The 24,448-nt window shown below is 39.9% G+C and overlaps 1 protein-coding gene across 6 annotated transcripts in view; it reads left to right on the top strand.

Annotated features, from left to right (window-relative positions):
- LOC122551720 (von Willebrand factor D and EGF domain-containing protein-like) overlaps nucleotides 1-24,448 on the top strand; it is a 279,402-nt gene that overhangs the window by 222,727 nt on the left and 32,227 nt on the right. For all 6 annotated transcript variants that reach the window (XM_043694082.1, XM_043694080.1, XM_043694081.1 and 3 more), the window contains one exon: nucleotides 21,800-21,964. In XM_043694082.1, the coding sequence (XP_043550017.1) occupies nucleotides 21,800-21,964 (165 nt within the window). The remainder of the gene's footprint in view (nucleotides 1-21,799; nucleotides 21,965-24,448) is intronic.

Raw genomic sequence — 24,448 nt, 5'->3', positions numbered from 1 at the left:
CAGACAACATCTAAAAACACAGGTAAATGTCTCCCGTCGAAACAGATTAGATTAGATTTCTTACAGTGTGGAAACACGCCCTTCAGCCCAACAAGTCCACTCTGTCCCTCCAAAGAGAAACCCACCCAGACCCATTCCCCTCTCCACCTAACACTATGGGCAATTTCGAATGGCCAATTCACCTAACATTGGATTGTGGGAGGAAACCAGAGCACCCAGAGAAAACCCATGCAGACACGGGGAGAATGTGCAAACTCCACACAGATAGTTGCTCGAGGTGGGAATTGAACCCGAGTCCCTGGTGCTGTGAGACAGCAGTGCTAACCACTGTGCCACCATGCCGCCCACTTCACTTGGTGGCTTCTTCATCCAAAGGTCCTGTTGTTAGTCAGATTCTGTAAGACATACCTACCTGAATTTAATCTGGCTGAAGTGGTCCTACCAATGGTCCTGAAATCAGGGACAGTGGGGAGATGCAATTTTAATTTGGTGGTCAATTGACCTAATTAATTTGTGCCATCCTAAAAACATGCAGGGACCAACCCTAAACCTTCCATACTTTTCTTGTTGTCTCTGTCCTCACCAATTTGGGATATCGCTGAAAAAAATGCATTCCTGTCCATTTCCTGCAAATTAGAATACCTGCAATGCTTTTCAAATTCTTTCCTATCCTGCAATCGGGTTGACCCAGTATCTAATGCACTAATTGATTTTTCATTTACTTGCTACTTGAAGATTGCACCTTGTTGATATTCTAAAAATGAAATATTTTAAGAGCCACGGCACACGTCTGCCATATCTGTATTGCCAGCCTTGTTTAAATAAGCAGTTCCAAGTTTGCCTCACTCCAATGTACTCTTATTTCCTCAGTGTTCATTGACGTGCATAATAATTGACAGCTTGAGACAGTCTCCACCAGAGTCTCTCAATATTCTGGACTACATTCAGGGTCTTTTTCAACAAAGTCATCCTGATAGTACCTTGGTAAAGCAAAGTGCCCAGCATTATAGAACATGCCCATTTTTCAATCTCCATGACTTTTACAGGATGAAATTAATCAGGTTCTACAAAATGAGAATAAAGGCAGTAGGATCAGCCTGTGGCTGCTGCACAATTCAGTGAGATCATATCTGATCTTCCACAACAGCTACATATTTCTGCACAATTCCCAGTATTTCTTGATCTCCACACTGGCCAAAATGTACACATTTCTATCTTGAATGACTCAACAAAAAGCTGACATTTTATTTCACCAGGCAGTTCATTGGAAAATTTTTCCAATGATTTCCTACTCTTGGGATTTACTTGTTTTGAGTAAAGATGTTTATAAGAAAATCTTGCTTCCTACTCTTTTTATTACTGATAAGAAAAACACATTGTTCTTGTTTTCCTTTGCAAAATCTTCTTGGATAAAGTATTTATAATGGATATATCCTATGTAAAGTTATCAAATAGTAATTACACTCTCCCATCAGAGCAGTTTTCACATGTTCGGCAGCTCAGCTTCTACTGAAGACGAACTCCTTTTCTCTGTTCTTTCCTGTTTCTTAAACTGCCATAAGTTATTTTAGTTACCAATACTGGAAAGTATTACAGAAATTTGCAATTTGAATATTTGACTTTAAAGCAGCTTCTGAATTACGTCAGCACCCATTTCCAGTGTAAAAAGTCCCTATGCATTAATTCAAGACTACACCTAGACTCAATTCCCTGTGTGCATTTCTAAGGAGTTTGACCAGTATACAGAGAGATGGGCTTATTCTGGGTTTGACACCCTTTTAGCCCTTATGTTAGATAAAGTAGTAAAGAAAGCAATCATTTAATATTTTATATCTGGTATGAACAGATTGATATATGAGAAAGATTAGACAGGCTTAGCCTGTGTGCACTGGAGTTTACAAGAGTCAGCATTAACTTAGTTGAAATGTATAAGATCCTGAAGGACTAGACCAGGTGGATGTTGAAAGAATGCTTTCTGTTGTGGGACAACCTAGAACTAGGAATTGTAGTTTTAAAAAATAAGGGGTCATCCATTTAAAAAGGAGATGAGGAATCATTTTCTTCTCTCAGAACATTGAGTGTCTTTGGAGTACCCTTCCTCAAAAGGCAGTGGATGCAGAATCTTAAAATATTTTTACGATAGATAGAAGGATTACCAAGGGGATGAAAGATTATTGGGGAAAAAACAGAAGTGTTGAGTTGAGGTCAAAATCAGATGAGCCGTGATCTTATTGAATGGTGGAGTAGGCTCAAAGACCTACTCTTGTTCCTTCTTCACATGTATGTTTTTCTAACAGATGGAAAATATTCTGTGTTTTTGGTCTAACTACAGAGCGTAACAACCTTCATGAAAACTACTTTGAGAGAGAAAGTTGCTACCAAGTACATTTTAGTGGAAAATGTGGTTCATTTTATAACGTGCTGATATATATTTGTTTCTCAGACAGTATATATTTATGCCTAGCCTCAGCTGCTCTTGCAGCCATGGTATTTATATGGCTAGTCTAGTTCTATTTCTGGTCAAAGGACACCCCAGGATAATGGTGGTGGGAAGTCAGCATTTGGCCATTGCAAAATCTTCAGTACTATTGCTGGAATATTGTCAGAGCCCAAAGCCTTTCTAGTATCCAGTGTCTCCAGCTGTTTCACATGAAGTGAATTGAATTGGCTAAAGACTGACATTTGTGATGTTGGTAACCTCTGAAAAAGGCCCAGATGGATCACTTACTCAGCACTTCTGACAAACGTTTGTTGCAGATGCTTCAGTCTTGTTTTTACTGATGTGTTGGGCTCCCCCATTATTGAGAATGGGGATGTTTGTGGAATCTCCTCTTCCAGTGATTTATGCAATTGTCCATCACCATTCATGACTAGTAGTCTAACTGAAAAATGTGTTGCTGGAAAAGCGCAGCAGGTCAGGCAGCATCCAAGGAGCAGGAGAATCGATGTTTCGGGCATAAGCCCTTCTTCAGAAATGAGGAAGGTGTGCCAAGCAGGCTAAGATAAAAGGTAGGGAGGAGGGACTTGAGGGAGGGGCATTGGGAATGTGATAGGTGGAAGGAGGTTAAGGTGAGGGTGAGAGGCCGGAGAGGGGGTGGGGACGGAGAGGTTGGGAAGAAGGTAACTGCTGGTTTTGGGATTGCTTAGCTCTGTCTACCCCTTATATTTTATGCTGTTTGACATGCAGGTAGCACTATGATGTAGCTTCACCAGGTTGATGCCTCATTTTTCATTAAAATAAGGTTGGTCACCTAGCTTACAGGTAATGGTAGAGTGGGGAATATTTCGAGGCATGAGGTTGCAGATTGTATTGGAGTATGATTTTGCTGCAGCTAATGGCCCAGGGCACTGACTGGATGTTCAGACATGAGTTGCTAGAACTCCAGGCAGTGATTTTTTTTTTGAAAAATCAGAGACATGGAACAAAGAAAGTGGCAATAGGTTGAGTTACATTTTGTGTTTTTATACGTACTTTGGATAGCATTCAGCTTCATTGGCAATAATGAAAATTCACAGCACCCCATTGTCCACAACTTGTCAGCATATTTCCTGTAGACCAATCTCACCCTGAATGTCTCAGGACCCAACTGCAAATAGCGCACACACACAACAAATAACAAGTTTATCCTCTGGCCACAGAATTTCTAGTTGCTGCAGAATCTCTATCCCACCCAATAATTGCAGCTCCAAAAGCTTGAGATTTCAAATAAACCTGTTGGACTGTAACCTAGTGTCATGTGACTTCTGTCCTTGTCCACTCCAGTCCAACACTGGCCCCTCCACATCGTGACTTATATTTAAATAATAGAGACATCCGTGTTCCTTATCTGAAAAAGCATACTGCATAAATGAGACCAGAAGGTGTCGGAATAAAAGTATGCCATTCAGCCCATTAAATCTGTTCTGCCAATCAATTAGATCATTGATCACTTTCAAATCCATTTTCCTGCCTTTTTCCCATAATCCATGATTCCTTTACTAATTAAAAATTGGTTTCTCTCAACCTCAACTGGAGTTAGTGACCCAGCTCAATATCCTTCTGCAGTACATAATTCCACAAATTTACTATCCTCTGAGAGAAGAACTATTGACTCATCTCTATTTTAAATGGGCAACCCCTTAATCTGAGATTATGCCCTCTGGTCCTAGACGCTCCCACATGGAGAAATAACCTTTCCGCATTTATCCTTTCAAGTTCCCTCAAAATCTTTGTGTGTTTCAATAGGGTCGCTTCTCATTCTTCTAAATTCCAATAAGTGCATGCCCATCTTACTCAATTTCTCTCTATAAAATGTTACCAGATTCAGCTTAGTAAACCTTTTCTGAACTGCTTGTAACATCATTGTATTTCCATAGAAAAAGAGGCCCAAAACTGTTCACCATATTACAGTTGTGGTCTCACTACTTCCTCATATGGTTGTAGTGAAATCTCCCTTTTTCTTTATTCTATTACCTTTGAAATAAAGACCAACATCATCATTTACTTGCCCTATTATCTGCTGATTTTGGATGCTAGCTTTTTGAAAATCATGCACAAGGATTCCTAAATCCCTAAGTGCTGTCGCTTTCTGCAGTCTTTCTCCATTTAAATAATATTCATCTCTTCTGTTCTTTCTGTCAAAGTGCATAACACCATGTTTTTCCACGTTATGTTCCAAGTTTTTGCCTGATCACTTAAGCTGTCCCTATCCCTTGAAGACTCTTTGCATCATCTTCACCACTTACCTTCCTAACTAATTTTGTATCATCCACAAATGTGGCTATAATACATTCACTTTCTTCATCAGGGAATCGGGGACCAAATTTAGGAACAGACTTCTGTTTGCAATTTTCAGGTCCAAGCGGACAAGGCCTGTGGCACATTCTTTCCACCAATTTGTACCGAGTGTGAATGGTCTAAACAGTGTTTTGTGCAGGGACTAACTGCTCAGAAAACAGCTCAGAACATGTTTACTTTGGTTTTGATGGGTTGTCAGGGACCTATAAAGTACTTGGCAATGGCGGTCTTCTGTGTGCAGTCTCCTGCAGTTTGTAAGGAATTTTCAGCTTGGCGTAAAAAGCTAACTCCTCATTGTTCTCTCACCCCGAGCTCTGTGAAAGATCAGGTTTATTGTTTGAATGTTTGGTGACCATGCTGTTTCACAGCCTGATGTTCAGTTTTCAACTTTGCTTCAGCTCTGTTTGTTTTCTTTAGATAAGGAGAGATGAAAAACTGTGGAAAAACACAGTTGAAAATAGCCAAAATAAGCAAACAAAACCATCAAAACCAAACAACAAAATGGCAAACCATAATATCACAGCATTGTTATATTGTGCAGAAGTTTTTACAAGTCTCAACACAACAGTAAAATTAAACCATGTGATCCTTTCAAAAATGATTTACTCTTCATTTCAGTGACCCCCATTGTTAAATGTCTAATATGTAATTCAACCAGTGTCCATTTCAAGCACTCCTTTATCAGGTATAGAGTCATGGAGATGTACAGACCCTTCGATCCAACTTGTCCAGGTTACCAAATATTCTTACCTAATCTAGTCCCATTTGCCAGCTCTTTGCCCATATCCCTCAAAACTCTTCCCTTTCATATACCCATACAGATGCTTTTTAAATGTTGTAATTGTACCAGCCTCCACCACTTCCTCTGCTAATTCCATACACGCATACGCTCTACGTGAAAAAGTTGCCTCTTAGGTCACGTTTATATCTTTCTCCTTTCACCCTAAACCTATGCCCTCTAGTTCTGGACTCCCCCACCTGAGGGAAAAGACCTTGTCTACTTACCCTATCCATGCCCCTCATGATTTAATAAACTTCTACAAGGTCACCCCTCAGCCTCTGGCATTCCAGGGAAAACAACCCCGGCCTGTTCAGACTCTCCCTGCAGTTCAAACTCTCCAATCCTGGCAACATCCTTGTAAATCTTTTCAGAACACTTTAAAGTTTCACAACATCCTTCCTATAGGAGGGAGACCAGAATTGTACTTAATATTCCAAAAGTGGTCTAACCAATGTCCTGTACAAACTAGATATACTTTCCTTGCCAAATATCTTTATAATCTCTGTAGGAAAGATTGGCCTTTTGTGCTGTTTGTGACCTCGGTGTTCACAAGGAATTAATTGACAGATTGGCTCAAGTAATTTAATGCGGTGATGCACAGTATAGAGATTGTTCAGTTTGAAGTTAGCTTTGAAATCGGCGAAGAAGGAATGATACAGGAACACAATGTACACTCAGACCCAACAGAGAAGGATGATGATTCTGCCATCCTGAGCTAGATTGGAATTCTAGCCTAAAGCGAAAAGTACAGGAAACTAAAGCAGCAGTGCATGATGAGCCCTGCTATTTATTTTCCACCAGTTATCAACCTTCCTCGCCTGAAAGAATCAACTCTTGGTGAGAACTAGTTGGCAGCCCTCCGTTACTTCAGTTAAGTGGCTGTAATTTATGTATGAACTCTAGTGAGAGTTGGCAGCTATGTGGTCAAGGAGACTGTAAGAACCTAGCCGCTCTGTCTTCATCGAAAAGAAGCAGATCCATGTTGGAGCTAAAAAGTGAAGTTTTAAAAAGGACCAAAGATCAAGGTGGTTCAAGGAAAGACTCAATATGAGAAATACTAAGAAAAAGATACAAAAACAATTTTGAGAAGTAAAATCCCTATAACATAAACATATTTAAACAAACACAGATGTTGAGAAAATGGTTACTTATTAAAATATAAGGGGAAGTATTAATTTCCTTAACTCAATAGAAAGAAACAGGTAGTGGAGTTGAAATAGAGATGGTTGGTGTTGCAGCTATACCGTTTCCAATGCGGTCTAAGCTGGGAGATAAATAATCCTACCTGAACCAGAAGGGTGCCTCTTCAGTCCATACAAATCAGGTCACAATAATGTACATAACACCCCAATTCAAATTTTAAGGCATGTGAAAGACGTGTTGCCAACACTCTACTCAGTAAAAGTTAACGATACAGCTGAAAAGTCCCAACAAGTTGTATTAAAATTACTCCTTTTGCGACTCTGAGAATCAGAAAAGTTTCCTTTGACTCCACATTTATATCAAAAACTCCTCCCAAGACCCACGGTTCCCAACTCTACCATTTTGGACTAATCTTCCAACTGGCTGCTTTGTCCCTGGGCTGCCCCAATATTGCTACTGGGTGACTCGAGATGCCACTGACCAGTCCAAAATTTAATGAAAGCCAGCCATTGACATCTACATACAACATCACATCTGCCATGGCAGGATTTTAGAATTTAAATTCAATAAAAAAGCTCTGGAATAATTGTTTGATGACTATAAATCTATTGCTGGTTTGCTGAAGTTTTACAGCAAAGGAAACTGCCATTCTTTCTTGGTCTGGTTTACATGTGTCTCCAAACTCTCAGCAATGTGGTTGATTCTTAACAACCCTCTGGGCAATTAGGGATCGGCAATAAATGCTGACCTAGCCAGCGTCGCCATATCCTGTGAATGAATAAAAAACAATACAGTACTTGAACTTCTGCTAAATGAATAAGTTATACCAACTTAATATTTGAAATGTGCTATTTAAAATGTGTTTAAATAGGCGATGACATGTCGAAATAGGGTTGCCTCATTTTCAGGACACTCGATTATATCAGGCCCATTTCAATTAGATTTTTAATTGCTGTTAAAAATCTTAGCACTCAACTGTTCCACCTCCCTTTCTACTTGCAGCAAAAAAAAGACCATTACAAACTCCATTTTATCAAAGGTTTGAAAATAAGCTGTTTACTGAAGAGCCTACACAAAGAAAAAGATGGATGGATATTAATGACAATTTACTGGCACAATATTATCTAATCTTAAATAACTTGCCTTGTGAGCATTAAAGCTTTGGCCTAGTTCATTGCACAAACATCTGCAAATATCTGTATTTTGACATTAATCAATTTTTTTCAATGCAATAGGGTATGTTCACAATCACCCAGCACTGTATTCCAGCAATATAGTGGCAGGCTGGATTCCCAAGATGCAACTCCATATGTATCTTCCAGCTGCGATGTACTGTATATCAAAGTCCAAAATTTTGATTTTTTTAAACTTTAATCTGAATATCTGTTAGAGTGTTCTATATTATAAGTGCTTAAATTTATTCTTTTATGTCATAAGCAGAAATATTGGAAAAATAATCTCAAAAGCAACAGGACTGTTTATTCTTTGATACCACCAGCGGCCATTCAACGATTCATTTGAAATTCTTCCCATGTGAATAGTTAATCGTATGATTATTGCTTTATACCATGAATGTTACAAGGATTGGTTCTACATTTAAATAATCTTCCAGTTTGGCGATCATTACTGACATGATTTTATTTTCACCTACTTAAATAATCTCTTAATTATGATGATTTTTGCACATAAATACCTTTTTTGCATATAAATCACTTTGAAGATTAAGTTTAATTTTGGGTAGAAACCGAACATAAGGACTGGTTTTACAAGGAGATTATTCAATCATTTCTGACAGATTGCAGTATGCTCGCTGAGATGTCTTTTTTTAATAACAGGACATCAAATGTCTGTTATGGCTTGCTCTTGCGAATTCCGGTTTTTCAATCATTTACATGGTAACTTTCTGAAAAAGGGATCAGAAATCAGCAGAGTGAAGCGCAGAATACCTGAGTGAACAATAACTTCTGTGGTACTCCTTAAACAACCAAATTGAAGGACCGAGAAGGAAACCAAACAAAGACTGAGAAGGAAATATAAATTAAAGTGGGCCATTCAATGTCAAATTAAATTTGGAAAAAGAAAGGAAAATTGATAGGATTAAGGGTTGGAAGAAGAAAGGAACAGTAAATAATTGCTATTTGTATAATGCTCAGTACTATCCGAAGGAATAAAACTGCACATTTTAATAGTTAATTTTTGATTTTAGAGACATTACCACTTTGCATATTGTTGGTGTCATTCAAAATGACAAGTTAATTTACCTCCAGCGCAAAAAAATGTTAATGAAATGTGGCACATTTCAATGGTGAGACATGCAGCAAGATCCATTCTTGTGAAGCTATTGGTGGATGCTATGGTTTAGACATCAATTCTTGGACATTCACAGTTAACTGTGGATGTCACCTTTACGTGATGTTCCAAACCATTTGGATATAAATAATGGTACGCATCCTTAGTACTTAGTCTATTCAACTCTTGAGATCAAAGAATGCAAAGATAAAGGAAGCCATTCGACTGTAATTCTATAGGTGGAGTCTTGGTAGCCAAAAACAGGAAACAAGTGTTTATATTTTATGAGTTTATATATAATATGAGGCTTGTAAATGGCAGGGTACAACTCTTCTTCCATTTGACATGATGCAACATAAAAGGTTATTGCATGAGATAGGAACTCACGGTATTGAGGATAATGTATTAACACCAATTATGGATTGGTTAACACAAAGAAGACAGAATCCGGATTATTGGGTCATTTTTCAGGTTGAAAAGACAGAACCAGTGGAGTGCCATAAGGCCTCAATCATTTAGTATCTGTATTTATGACTTGTGGAGAAGGGGTCAGAGTGTGATATATCCAAACTTGCTGACAATACAAAAATAGATGGGAGGGCATGTTGTGATGTACTTTGTATGGAAAAATCAAAAGGCGAACTATTCTTTAAATTATTTATATTACTTCTCTTGATGGTAGTTAATGTGTAGAATTCTCAGAAAGTTGTGGAGGCTGAATCACAAAATATTTAAAGAGGTGGGAGTTAAATTTTTGAAATATTGGGAAGTTGAGGACTACGGTGATCTGGCATGAAAGAGGAGTTGAGGCCTGGGGCAGATCATCGATGATCCTATTGAACAGTGGGGCAGGCATGAGAGGCTGTATGGCCTATTCCTTATATTCCAAATCTCCAGTGAATACAAAATTCCTCAGTTACTTGGCTGCTTCATAATCAAAGAGTTTCTTAGTACAAACACTTAACTTTGTTGAGGTGAAGCCTGTCCATGTTGATCAGCTCATGCAATGTCTCAGTCATATGCAGTGTAGCACCTTGGTGTTAACTACTAAAAGTGTTTAGAGGTGAAGCCTGACAGGACCGACAAGTTTGTCAAGTGAAGCAGCCACTCTAGCTGACACCAGAAAACCAGATCGTGATTCACAAGAATAGTTCCCTGAAATAGGAACTCCAGAGTCCCATAGATGGATTGAGAAGCTGCACCTGTTTCTTTGGCAAAGAGAAAGTTGACAGGAATCAAAATCATGAAGATGGAGTAAATATAAAACGAACTATTCCCATAGATGGAAGGATAGAGAACAAAGGGACATAGGTTTTATACAACTGGCAAAAGAAACGACCGAGTCATGAGGAAAGACTGTTTCACATAGTGAACAGTTAAGATCTAGACTGCACTGCCTGAGTGTGTCAAAGAACAAAGAAAATTACAGCACAGGAACAGGCCCTTCGGCTCTCCAAGCCTGCGCTGATCCAGATCTTCTCTCTAAATGTGTCACTTATTTTCTAAGGATCTGTATCGCTCTGCTTCCTGCCCATTCATCTATGTCTAGATACTTCTTAAGTGATGCTATCGTGCCCTCTTCTAACACCTCTGCTGACAACTCCATTCCAAACACCCACCACCCTCTGTGTAAAGAACTTTCCACGCATATCTCCCTTAAACGTTTCTCTCTGATTTTGAACTTGTGACCCCAAGTAATTGAGTACCCCACCCTTGGGGGGGTGGGGGGGGAAGCTTTTTTCTATCCACCCTGTCTATACCTCTCATGATTTTATAGATCTCAATTAGGTTTCCTCTCAACCTCTGTCTTTCTAATGAAAATGATGTTAATCTACTTGACCTCTTTTGATAGCTAGCTCCCTCCATACCATGCAACATCCTGGTGAACCACCTCTGCACCCTCTCCAAAGCATCCACATCCTTTTGGTAATGTGGCGACCAGAACTGTATTCCAAATGTGGCCGAACTAAAGCCCTATATAACTGTAACATGACCTGCGAACTCCAGTACTCAATACCCCATGCAATGAAGGAGAATATGCTATATGCTTTCTTGACCACTCTATTGATCTGCATTGCCACCTTCAGGGTACAGTGGACCTGAACATACACATCTCGCTGTACATCAGTTTTCTTCAGGGCTTTTCCATTCACCATATAGTTCGCTCTTGAATTGGATCTTTCAAAATGCATCACCTCACATTTGCGCAGGTTGAACTCTATCTGCAATTTCTCCGCCCAACTCTCCAATCTATCTATATTCTACTGCATTCTCTGACAGTCCCCTTCACGATCTGCTACTCCACCAATCTTAGTGTTATCTGCAAACATGTTAATCGGACCACTTATACCTTCTACCAAATCATTATGTACATCACAAACAACAATGGTCCCAACATGGATCCCTGTGGAACACCACTGGTTACAGTTCTCCATTTTGAGAAACTCCCTTCCACTACTCCTCTGTCTTCTGCTGACCAGCCAATTCTCTATCCATCTAGCTAGAACACCTTGGACCCCATGCAACTTCACTTTCTCCATCAGCCTACCATGGGGAACCTTATCAAATGTCTTACTGAAGTTCATGTATATGACATCTACAGCTCTTCCCTCGTCAATAAACTTTGTCGCTTCCTCAAAGAATACTATTAAGTTGGTAAGTCATGACCTTCCCTGCACAAAACTATGTTGCTTATCACTGATAAGCCCATTTTCTTCCAAATGTAAATAGATCCTAGCCCTCAGTACTTTCACTGGCAGCTTCCCTACCACTGATGTAGGCTCACTGGTCTATAATTACCTGGATTATCCCTGCTACCCTCCTTAAACAAGGAGATAATATTAATAATTCTTCGGTCTTTCCAGACCTCACCTGTGTTCAAGAATGCTGCAAAGATATATGTTCAGGCCCCAGCTACTTCCCCTCTTGCTTCCCTTAGTAACCTGGGATAGATCCCACCCGGACCTGGGGACTTGTCTACCTTAATACCTTTTAGAATACCCAACGCTTCCTCCCTCCTTATGCCGACTTGAACTAGAGTAATCAAAGATCTCTCCCTAACATCCGTCATGTCCTTCTCCTTGGTGAATATGGATGCAAAGTACTCATTAAGAATCTCACCCATGTTCTCTGACTCCACGCATAACTTGCCTCCTTTGTCTTTGAGTGGGCCAACCCTTTCTCCAGTTACCCTCTTGCTCCATGTATACGAATAAAAGATTTTAGAATTTTCTTCAACCCTGATGCTGAAGATATTTCATGACCCCTTTTATCCATCTTAATTCCTCATTTCAGATTGATCCTCCATTACTGATATTCTTCCAAAGCTTTGCCTGTTTTCATTCACCTAGACCTTATGTATGCTTCTTTTTTCCTCTTAGCTAGTCTCACAATTTCACCTGTCATTGCTGGTTCCCTAATTTTGTCATTTCTATCTCTCATTTTCACAGGGACATGTCTGTCCTGCACTCTAATCAAACTCTCTTTAAAAGCCTCCCACATGTCAAATGTGGATTTACCTTCAAACAGCTGATATCAATCGACATTCCCCAGCTCCTGCTGTATTTTGCTATAGTTGGCCTTCCATAAATGTAGCACTCTTCTTTTAGGATTACTCTTGTCTTTGTCCATGAGTATTCTAAACTAATAGCATTGTGATCACTATTCCCAAAGTTATCCCCTACTGAAACTTCAACCACTTGGCCGGGCTCATTCCCCAACACCAGGTCCACTATGGCCCCTTCCCAAGATGGACTATTTACATACTGCTCCACAAAACCCTCCTGGATGCTCCTTACAAATTCTGCTTCATCCAGACCTCTAACACTAAGTGAATCACAGTCAATGTTGGGAAAACTAAATCTCCTATTACTACCACCCTGTTGCTCTGACATCTTTCCATAACCTGTTTACATATTTGTACCTCTACCTCACACTCGCTGTTGGGAGGCCTGTAGTATAGCCCCAACATTGTTACTGTACCCTTCCTATTTTTAAGCTCTGTCCATTTGCCTCACTGCTCCACCCCTTTTACGTCCCTCTCTATCCCACCTAAAGCATCTATATCTTGGGATATTTAGTTGCCAATCATGCCCTTCCCTCAACCAAGTTTCAGTAATAGCAATATCATCATACTCCCAGGTACTAATCAAAGCCCTAGGTTCCTCTGCCTTACCTAATACACTTCTCGCATTAAAACAAATGCTCCTTAGACCACCTGTCCCTTTGCGTTCATCATCTGGTCCCTGCCTACTCTTCCCCTTAGCCACGCTGACTTCATTAACTAGTTCCTTACAGGCTTTTGTTGCTACCTCCTTACTGTCCACTAACCACCTCATTTGATTTCCATCCCTCTGCCACATTAGTTTAAACCATCCCCAACAGTGTTAGCAAAAGCACTCCAAGGACATTGGTTCCAGTCTGGTCCAGGTGTAGACTGTCCAATTTGTAATTGTCCCACTTCCTCCAGAACCAGTACCAATGTCCTAAAACTCTGAACCCCTCCCTCCTGCATCTTCTCTCAGGCCATTCATTCATTCTGCCTATTCTTTCATTTCTACTCTGACTAGCACGTGGCATGGGATAGCAATCCTGAGATTACTACCTCCGAGGTCCTACTTTTTAACTTGGCTCCTAACTCCGTAAATTCTGCTTGTAGGACCTCATCCCATTTTTTACCTATATCACTTGTGCCTAAATGCACCACGTCAACTGGCTGTTCACCCTACCCCTTCAGAATGTTCTGCAGCCAATCTGAGATATCCCAGACTCGTGCACCTGGAAGGCAACATACCACTCGGGAGACTCGTTTTGACCACATAACCACCTATCTACTCCCCTTACAATTGAATCCCCTATGACTACAGCCCTTCCACTCTTTCTCAGCCTTCTGTACAGCAGAGCCAGCCACGGTGCCATTAACCTGCCTACTGCTGCCTTCTCCTGGTGAGCCATCTCCCCTAACAGTATCCAAAATGATAGACCTGTTTTAGAGGGAGATGCACCTGCACTGCCTTCCTGCTCTTTCTCTGTCTTTTGGTCACCATTCCCTTTTGCCTTTAGCAATCCTAATTTGCAGTGTGACCAATTCACTTAACGTGCTGTTCACGACCTCCTCAGCATCGCGGATGCTCCAAAGTGAGTCCATCCATAGCATCAGAGCCGCCATGGGGTCTAACAGGAGTTGCAGCTGGACACACTGTGGGAAGCTAGAGAAGTGATTGCTGGGCCCCTTGCTGAGATATTAGTATCATTGCTAGTCACAGGTGAGGTGGCAGAAGACTGGAGCTTGGCTAACGGAGCACCACTATTAAAGAAGGGTGGTAAGGACAAGCCAGGGCACTATAGACTAGTGAGCCTGATGTCAGTGGTGGACAAGTTGTTGGAGGGAATCCTAAGGGACAGGATGTACATGTATTTGGAAAGGCAAAGACTGATTAGGGATAGTCGACATGGCTTTGTGCATGGGAAATCATGTCTCATGTACTTGATTGAATTTTTTGAAGAAGTAACAAAGAGGATTGATGAGGGCAGATCAGTGGACGTGATCTATTTGGACTTCAGTAAGGCATTCAACAAAGTTCCCCTGGGAGACTGGTTAACAAGGAGTGCAGGGAGAACTAGCCAGTTGGATAAAGAACTGGCTCAAATTAGAGGGCATAGGTTTAGGGTGAGAGGGGAAAGATATAAAAGAGACCTAAGGAGCAACATTTTCACGCAGATGGTGGTACATGTATGGAATGAGCTGCCAGAGGAAGTAGTGGAGGCTAGTATGATTGCAACATTTAAAAGGCATCTGGATGGGTACATGAATAGGAAGGGTTTGGAGGGATATGGACCGGGTGCTGGCAGGTGGGACTAGATTGGGTTGGGATATCTGGTCAGCATGAACGAGTTGAACTGAAGGACCTGTTTCCGTGCCGCATGTCTCTATGACTCTAATATTCTTTTCAGGTTGAGCATAAATTCCTTGCCTTTTATTTCTATCATTCTAAAAATGAAGTCTTCTGCTTCATAGCCTTTTTGAAGGTCTTGCTAATGTGTGGCATAACTTTTCATGATTGGTGTATTTGTACTCTGAGATCCTTTATTTCTGCACTTCAACAACAATGCACCTTCCAAGTATAACATGGATTAATCTTCCTACAAAATTCCCCATATTTATCTGTGGTGCACTTTTTCTGTGAATCATTTTTCCCACAATGAAAGTTTATTAAAGTTGTCTTGTAATTTGTTTCAGGCATCCTCCGTATTGATGATACCAACTGCATCTCCCTGCAGTCGTCTTCTTCTTCCATCTCCCCCTCATCTCCAGCAAAATTTGGTACCATCTGCATATTTAGAAACTTTTTGACTCCCTGTCCAGACTGTTAATGGAGGTTGTGAATGATTGTGGTCAACCACTGAGATTTGTGAAACATACTTCCAAAGTTCTGTTACTCCAAATAACTACTATTTACTCCCATTCTCTGCTTTTTGCTTTGAATCCATTCTCCCTCCTGTTCCCTGACTCTGCAAGGTCTGACCTTATACATTCCTTTATTATAGGGCACTTTATGAAGGACCATGAACTACTTCTGGGGAAAATAATCATTTGTCAGGGCATCAGGAGACAATGCAGAAAGAAAAATCCTGAAAAGATATTCATCATACAGTTTTACTCAACTCCGATTCAACTCATTCCTGCTGTTACCCAGTTATGGGATCATTTAACAATTTTGGAAGACCCCAAGGATATTTAAAGCCGAGTCATATGGTGCAATTTACCAGTCCAACTTGATTAAATGCAACATTCCTATTAACTTATATTTGAGAACATTATTATTAAGCTCATCTAATCTTTTTGTATTTCTGATTTGAATAACTTGAATAATGCTGCATTAATTTACATGGCATATTTATTTATTTTATACACTTTTGAAAGGTAACACTTGTTTTCTGATCTCTGTTGTAAAATTGTTACTAATAACCTGTTAATTTGCATTTTGCAAATCTAACTCTTACATGATTTACAACAACCAGTATAAGATAAATACAATAATGGAACCCATTCACGCAGAATTCATATTAATATTGGTTCTTCAACTTGGACACCTGGCAGAACTGTTTTAGAAATATTCTGCAAACTTTTTCTAAAAGCTACATCATGATTCTTAATCATGAGAAGCTCATAGCTTGCCCTATGTATTGTAAAAAGGAAAATGTTTTCCCCATTTGAAGCTATTGTGTTTTGCAACTTCAATAACAAACTTAATCTCCAGCTATGTGTTCTGAAGTATGTGTTTTGAGACATACAGCTTATAAAACTGCAAGTTGTTCACAACCTTTGCATTACTTCATTTTGGATTAAGTTATTTGCTGAATATAGAGAGGATTGATGAAAATTATACTTTCTGAAACATGTGATAATATACAACGGATTTGGAAAAAATAAGTGTGTGGTACTAAAAAGGAACATGATTTATTTTGGAATGCAAGGGATAAGAGGCAGAGGATAGGGATATATGGACTTTTTTTCCTGACCAGAGAGAATTATATAATTGTGACCCCAGACGTCAACATTTAGAACAGCATTTCCAATTTACAGGTACCGTTATAGAATTAAAAGCGTTTTGAAAGATGATCACTATCTCTGTAGCTATCTCTTAACATTCCAGGGTGAAGAGCATTGGTTCTGGGATTTGTCAACATTAATTTCTAAAAATCTATTTTTATAAATATTATTTTTTGACTTCCTCATTCTCACATGACCCTTGGATCTTAATTATTTGCTATCTATCTGCTCTGGCTTGTCTCAATTATCTGATCAAACAGGGTCTCTGCTAATTCCACTTCAACACTCTTATCTGTTTTCTTTGATCTCTCCTGTTTCAGTTGGTGACTTTGTGACTTGTTACCACACAGTTCGGAAAACTTCCAGGATATGTGTCCTACAGTAGTTCAGTTGCTCACAACCTTTGCATTACTTCATTTTGGATTAAGTTATTTGCTGGCCTTTCAGCTACAGTAGGCAGCGCTCCTACAGGTGAATCAACGGTATTACTAGCAAGGACAAATTGAATTCGTGGAGCTAAGAGTTTGTCCAGTACTCCAACCACAAATTCTCCACTCTTCACTGGACACTCTTACCTCACTTTACATAGTGAGACAAAAAAAAACGCTCAATTGTGAACTCCCATTACTAGTACCTTTTCTGGCAATAGTCCTTCAGAAGTACATATCTCTTCATCTTTCAGCATCACAGACTGAGAGGATCCTGTGTCTCTTAATATTGTAACCTCTTTATCTGCTGCTCCTGGCTTAAACGAATAAATGTCACCTTTGCAGGTATATGGTTTAAGAAGATTTGGCACTTCCTCCTTAACCAACCTGTGACCAGCTTGTACATTGTGGTGCAGCTTTCTAGCCTCCACTGTGCTTTCCGTAACACTCCAACAAAATTCACTGGCCTATCCTATTTTACTACATCTGGCTTTCTCCTAACCCACCAACACAGTGATTTTGCGTGGCCTACTTTATTGCAGTGAAAACACCGGAGCTTTTTAACTTCTCTGTCCCCTCCAAGGGTTTCCTTTTTACCCTGTGGTAAGTTATTCTGATGTTCTTCACTGAGATCCATCTTTCCCTTTCCACGTGAGGATTCCTGTTTTCCCCCAATTTCTCTCTCTCATGGATTGAATTTGCTTCTGGAAGCCAAACTTTGCTTTATGGACCAACTCATAATCATCAGCTATATTAGCTGCTAATCTTGCCGTTTTAACTCTCTGCTCTTCCACGAGTTCTCCCTAATTCAGAAAGTGATTTTTTGAGATCCTGTCTAAGTGTCAATTTCCAAAGTTCAAACTCCGTCTCTTTTTCTCCCTCTTCTGCTTTTAAACGTAATTCCTTGTCTTTTGCCTCTAACTTATGCTGCTTCATTTTCAATTGAATTTTAGCCATCTCTCAAGATTCTGATGGTGTTTCCAGCAAATTTAAATGCAGAGCTATTGCTGCAATTATCTCTCCTTTCCTCACGGAAGGAGGCAGTTCCAACTCCAGCTTGTTTGCTAACTCCAACAGCTTGGCCTTAATCACCTTTTGTAAAACCCCCGAGGTCACTTCTTCTACCCTCAGAAAACTCTCGGTGACTGAAAGAGCCAGTGCTATCCCAAGCACTGTTTAAACCAACCGAATTCAACAACCAGAACAAAAGACGCCAACACCTACCACTTGCTGCCTTTGAGTCCAACAACTCTCATCCCAATTTTGAACTACAGAACAAATCCTGCAAAGAGCCCCAATCTGTTATGGACCAGGCTAGACCCCTCAAGACATTTCAAGAAGGTAGCCCAGACTCTAACGTTGCTAGTTGTTTTAAACAGGTGTAAGGTGTATATTCCAGGAGAGAAACAGCTGGTCAAACCATTTAATTTTAACCAAAACAGAACTTATTTACAAGATTACTGAATGAAACACAAACAAAAGAAAACAGAATTCCGAATTGTTTAACCTCTCTGAAAACCCAACAGATCATCCCAACTTAATGATGCTGTTTCAAATGCTTGCAACAAACCCCATAAACACCCCTTGGCACAAACGGTAATAGCAACCACAGGTTCTTACAGGATAGAAGTCAAGAGAGAGAGTACCAGCCTGGACCTGCTTCTGTGGGTCTAACTGCCTTTCTTTCACATTACGCTTAAAAACAAAACAAACCAGAGAAAAGCTGAGCTGGCAGAACTGGCCACTCCCCTTTCATTGTACCAGTATTTCTTTTGAACTTGAAAGCCTGAGGCAGTCTTTGTTAGCTATTATCAAATTGGCCCAAAAACCCTTTATCTCCAGACTTTTCAGAGTCTGTGTCATTTACAACCTCTCTGGGGAAAAAAAAGCCAAGGACAGCATAACCTTGTTAAAGGAACAGCTTCATCACACTTTCTTACCGTACAAATTTTTTGTCCTCCTTGAGTGAGTTTCAAAATTCTCCCAATTCCAAGGTTTACAACTTCTTTGACAATTTTATTGGCTGCTTCCTTTGACAAGGGAAATTAAAAATAGTATTATTGCCTTCAAGGAATATATATATTTTTTTTGACAGCAAACATTAAATCTTTAAATACTAGCCATTGTCTATCTACCATCACACCTTTTAATGTTTTTTTTCCCAATTCACCATAGTTAACGTCTCCCTCGTACTTTCATAAGCTTATTGCAATTTAACATGTTGGTTTCAGATTGAGTGCAACTTTTCAAATGTAACCAAATGTTTCATCAAACTATGGTCATTATTCCCCAAAGATATTTTTGCAACAAGATTTTAATTATTCCTTTCTCATTGTGTAATACTAGATCAAAAATAACCTGTGCCCTAATTGGTTCCTTGGATTGCTACAGAAAGCTATCTCAAGCACACTCCAGGAATACTTCCTACACCACATTGCTTATTGATATACACACAGACTGGGTAAACCTAATATCATCTATGATTACTCCATTCCTGTTGCTATACACAACTCAAATTTCCTGATTTGTGCTATATCTTACATTTACAACTTGGTGGCCTATAAACCAGTGTTACCAATGTTTGCTACCCCTTTCTTGTTATTTAGCTCCACCCAAACAGTTTGTACATTCCGTTTTTCCCATTGGAGATCCCCTCTCATTAATGCACTGATCCATCCCAGATTATAAGCACTACTCCACCTTATTTGTTTGTGCCTATCTCTCTTGAATGTCAAATGTACTTCAACATTCAGTTCCCAGTTTTAGGCACTGGCAGCTGCGTCTCTGTAATGGTAATTAAATCATACTCCTTTACTGCTAATGCAATCAATCCATCTGTGTTGCTGTCAATCCTGCATGCATTCAGACAGAATGCTTTTAATTTTGTTTTACTCTTTTATCTACCTTCACAGTGTCCTACAGTTTAGCCTTCATTGATTCTATGATTTGCTTCTGTTGTTTTCCATTTTCATTTACTCTTTTTCTAATTCTCGTAATGAGTCTTATTTTTATTTTATCTTAATTCCTACTTACGTTCCCACAGTCCTGAAAAGCTAGACCAAATCCTTCCCAACAGCATTAGCATATTCAATTTGCAACAGCCCTATCTAATCTCCCTGGATGTTCATCCAGTTATGCTAAGATATGTTATTCTCCTTGTACAGATCCTACCTGCCCTAGAATTGGTCTCAAAGTCCATAAAATCTAAAACCATCCCCCCATCAACATGTTTCCAACCATGTGTTCCTTTGTCCAATCTTCATATTTCTACACCCACGATGTGGCACTGGGAGCAATCCTGAGATTACTGTCTTGGAGGCTGTGGTTTCAGTCTTTTGCATAGCTCCCTAAAGTCTACATTCAGGACCTCATTCGTCTTGCTGCCTATTTCTTTGGTTCCAATGTATACTACAAATACTAGCTCTTCACCCTAACCCAAAAGAATGCCCTACAGCTGTTCATTGACCTCTTTGATGGTGGCATCATGGCTACAGCCAAAGAAATGCCTCTATGTTTTCCTAAGTATTGAATCGCCTACCACTTCTGTCCCTTACCAGTATCCAATGTGGAAAACCATTCAGTGATTCAGGCTCCAGAACTGCTGCAATTATCTGCCTGATCTTCCTATACAGTTTAGCAGTCACCCATTCTCTCTCTTCCTGCCTGGTCTTAATCTGTTGTGTAACCACTTTGTTAAATGTTCACATGTCTCTCAGATTTACAGCTGCACAGCAGTGATTCCAGCCGCCACTCGTGTTCCCCCCCCCCCAAAATCTAGAGCTCATGTATTTTTGCAGCTACAGACATAGCCCACACTTGTGATCATCTTGGCTACAGTAAAGTGTCTATGACTTACCACATGGCATCAGGCAGATATTCAATCTAGGTGATCTTTTCAGCCATGCCTAAAGCCTACTTTTGGACTATCCAATTTTAACTCGGGATGAGAAAGCAGAAAAAAAAAACTCTTGTCAGTCAGCTTCAATGATTCTATGTCTGTTAGTGATTGCCTGTCTCAGGTTACTTTACTTGCCTGATCCTCTAGGTAATGCTGACTGTTTGTATCAGGTCCTCCACTCGCCTGATCCTCTCGAGGATGTTGACTGTCTGTTTCAGAGTCCTTATTTTGTCTGTTTCTCCACCTGTTGCAGGGTCCCTCTTTTGCCTGGTTCTCTAGCAGGTAGAGATGTCCAGCTTGAGCAGCTGACTGCCTCCAGCCTCCATGTTTGATAAGGCAGCATAACCAGATCAGAAGCAGCATGTTCCAGTAAACCTCTGTTGAGGTAACAGGCCAAGGGATCTATAAGGTCTAAACTCAAAATAGCAACAGACTTCCTGATTCTTGAAGCTGAAACTGCCTTGCTTTGCCTGAAACCTACTGCCTGATGCAAGGTGTTTCTGATTCTGGTACATAGCCTTACTGAGCCTGAAGACAGGCAGCTGCTGCTAGATCTCAGACCACTTGTAAACAGATCCTCTTTCTTGCTGTGTCTCAAAGTCTCAAATTCACAATTGCTCCAGGTTACATACTTGGGGAAACCATTTGCTCCAAATTTCAGGTTTCCTATGAGCCTGAACAATGAGTAGGGTATGACTAATTGAAATAAAGTATTTCAAATAGAGTGGACACGTGCAGAGAAACTCTTCATGTTGCAATTAATCACTCTGTCTTAGCTCACACTATCATGCATTTTTGACTTTATAACTGAAATAAACACTTTTTAAAACAAGTTTAATCCACTTGTTTGTAGGTTTATGACTTGGCAGCTGATGAATTTCCATTAAGTAAATTGTTCTGATTTCTTAACCAACCTTCTGTTTTTATTTAGCCCTAACCTCTGTCCCACTGAACACAATTACTTGTGCAAATAAACCCTGCTTCCCAGGGGTTCGGTGTTTTGATCGGAAACCACCTTCTGTTGGTTTTGCTTGTGGACGATGCCCGGTCGGATTCTTGGGCACTGGGCGAACATGTATGAAGATCCCACTGCATGGTGAGTTACATTTCATCATTGTGGATCCATGAATACTTCACAGGATAAGACACAGAGTTATAGAATGGGTACAATGCAGAAACAGACCATTTGGTTCATTGTGACCATGCTGTCTATTCATGAGCAAATCAACTAGAATCATAGAATCCCTACAGTGTGGAAGCAAACCATTTGCTCCATCAAGTCCACATTGACATTCCAAAAACCATCTCACCCAGACCCACCCCCTCCCCTATATCCCTGCATTTGCCATGGTTAATCCATCTAGCCCGCACACCCCTGCACACAATTGACAATTTAGCATGGCCTTTCCATCTAACCTGCACATCTTTGGATTGTGGGAGGAAATCAGAGCACCCAGAGGAAACCCCATGCAGACACTGGGAGAATGCACAAATTAGTCCAGTCTCTTGCCCTTTCCGTAAAATCTTCATTTCCTTGCTCTTCAATTCCCTTTGGTAGTATCAATTCAATCTGCCTCCACTACAGTCCCAGGCATTGCATTTCAGATCCTAACCAACTGCTGTGTAAAAATAGATTTTTTTCTAAAATCCCCACTGGTTCTTTTATCATTCACCTCAAATCAATGTCCTCTGGTTCTTGAATCTTCTGCTAGTACAAACCGTTTCTGCAGGCCACTCATGATTTTGAACATTCCTATCGTACTCCTGTCAAGCTTCTCTAACTAAGGAGAACAAACCTGGCTGCTCCAACGTTCCAACGTACCAACAGAACTAAATCCCCTTCATCCTGGAACCATTTCCAAAACTCTTTTCTGAAGCCTCTCTAAAGCCTGAGAGCAAGCTTACATGGAGGGTTAGTGTGGACTTGTTGGGCTGAAGGCCTGTTTCCACACTAAGTAATCTAGTCTAATCTAATCTAAAGTTAAAAATCACACAACACCAGGTTAGAGTCCAACAGGTTTAATTGGAAGCACACTAGCTTTCGGAGCGACGCTCCTTCATCAGGTGATTCTTCTTCAGAATCACCTGATGAAGGAGCATCGCTCCGAAAGCTAGTGTGCTTCCAATTAAACCTGTTGGGCTATAACCTGGTGTTGTGTGATTTTTAACTTTATACACCCCAGTCCAACACCGGCATCTCCAAATCATAATCTAATCTACATATTGAACGGACCAAATCTTGCATCCCTCAGCCCATCTCTCATACATTTCCCATGTAAAAAGAGTAATTTAAAAGAAAAGGACCATTACCCTGATATCTAAGTAGCATAATATGTATGCCAAAAATTAAATGGTTGCGTGTTGTTTTCTTATAGCTCAGTAAATGTTATATTTTACTTCATCTGGACTCGAAGCTATGTTCTCCTACTTGCTACTGATTCAAGAATTAATCCTGTTCCTTTTTTGAATGGCTTGTCTGTCATTATTCACTGTCAGTTTATATTTCATACATCATTTACTGTGAATATCGAAATCACATTGTATTTTGAGAGATATTGATGTGATGTTGAAAAGGGTAACCCACCACCCCCCATCTTCTCAAGGACACTAATTGTCTGATTTGTCAGTGACACTTAAATCTTGAGAATGAACAAAGCAAAATTGTTGTTCAGGCAAGTTTGAATAGTCAACAAATCTGTCAGAGCTGAAAAATATTCCTGAAAACTCGTTGACCACTCCAACTGTTACCTTTTGCTAAAACACAAATGAAATTTTAATACTTGCACAGAATTTTTCATGGCCTGATAAACATGGATTTCTAAAGTCATGGTGCAGGTAAGGTTTTGAGTACTAACAGCTTTACAACTCAGGGACTTCGAATCAAAATGGCACAGTTACAAATCTATGTAAACTTCGCACTCAGTGGACCCATTAAAACCAACTTCCAGGATAGATTGTTCACAGATGTTTCCCATCTGTGTTCTGAATCCATTTACAATAGTACTATGAGGTTTTTATTTCTGTATACCACACATTCTTTTTGGTTGTCACTAATGAAATCCATTGTGGCACAATGATCTATGTTCACTATCTTGCAATTTGCTTTTAATGACCACCATAAGGACCTCCTATTGCAGATTGTCCTAAATTGGGTTGTGCCAGATTGTATCAGCACACTTTGTAATTGTGGATGAAATTAATGTTTTGACAAAAAATGAGAGTACCAATCTTACTCTAATTGCCAATTCAAGATTGATATCATGTGCTGAGTAAGCAGTCATTTCAAAGCCACATATTGATCCAATTTTGTCGTTGAGTCATTAGTCAACTACAAAAATTGACATTTTCACAGATTTTGTTCAAAACGGGGATTATGTTCCTTGAGTTCAACAGCCTGAATATTTCTTCTTTGTACGTTGCTATCCAGAATTGATCCTCATCCAGATGTGGCTAAGCTGACAGTACTCTGAGTCATAGGCTGTAGGTTCAATTTCCCTCTCCAGGACTTGAGCACAAAATCTGGGCTGATATTACAATGCACTACTGAGAAAGTTCTTCTTTTGCTTGGGTGTCACTGCCA

The sequence above is a fragment of the Chiloscyllium plagiosum genome, chromosome 7 (genome assembly GCF_004010195.1).
Source record: "Chiloscyllium plagiosum isolate BGI_BamShark_2017 chromosome 7, ASM401019v2, whole genome shotgun sequence".
Lineage (NCBI taxonomy): Eukaryota > Metazoa > Chordata > Chondrichthyes > Orectolobiformes > Hemiscylliidae > Chiloscyllium > Chiloscyllium plagiosum.
Note: the sequence above shows the minus strand (reverse complement) of the source record. Positions and strands in the feature narration are given on the sequence as shown.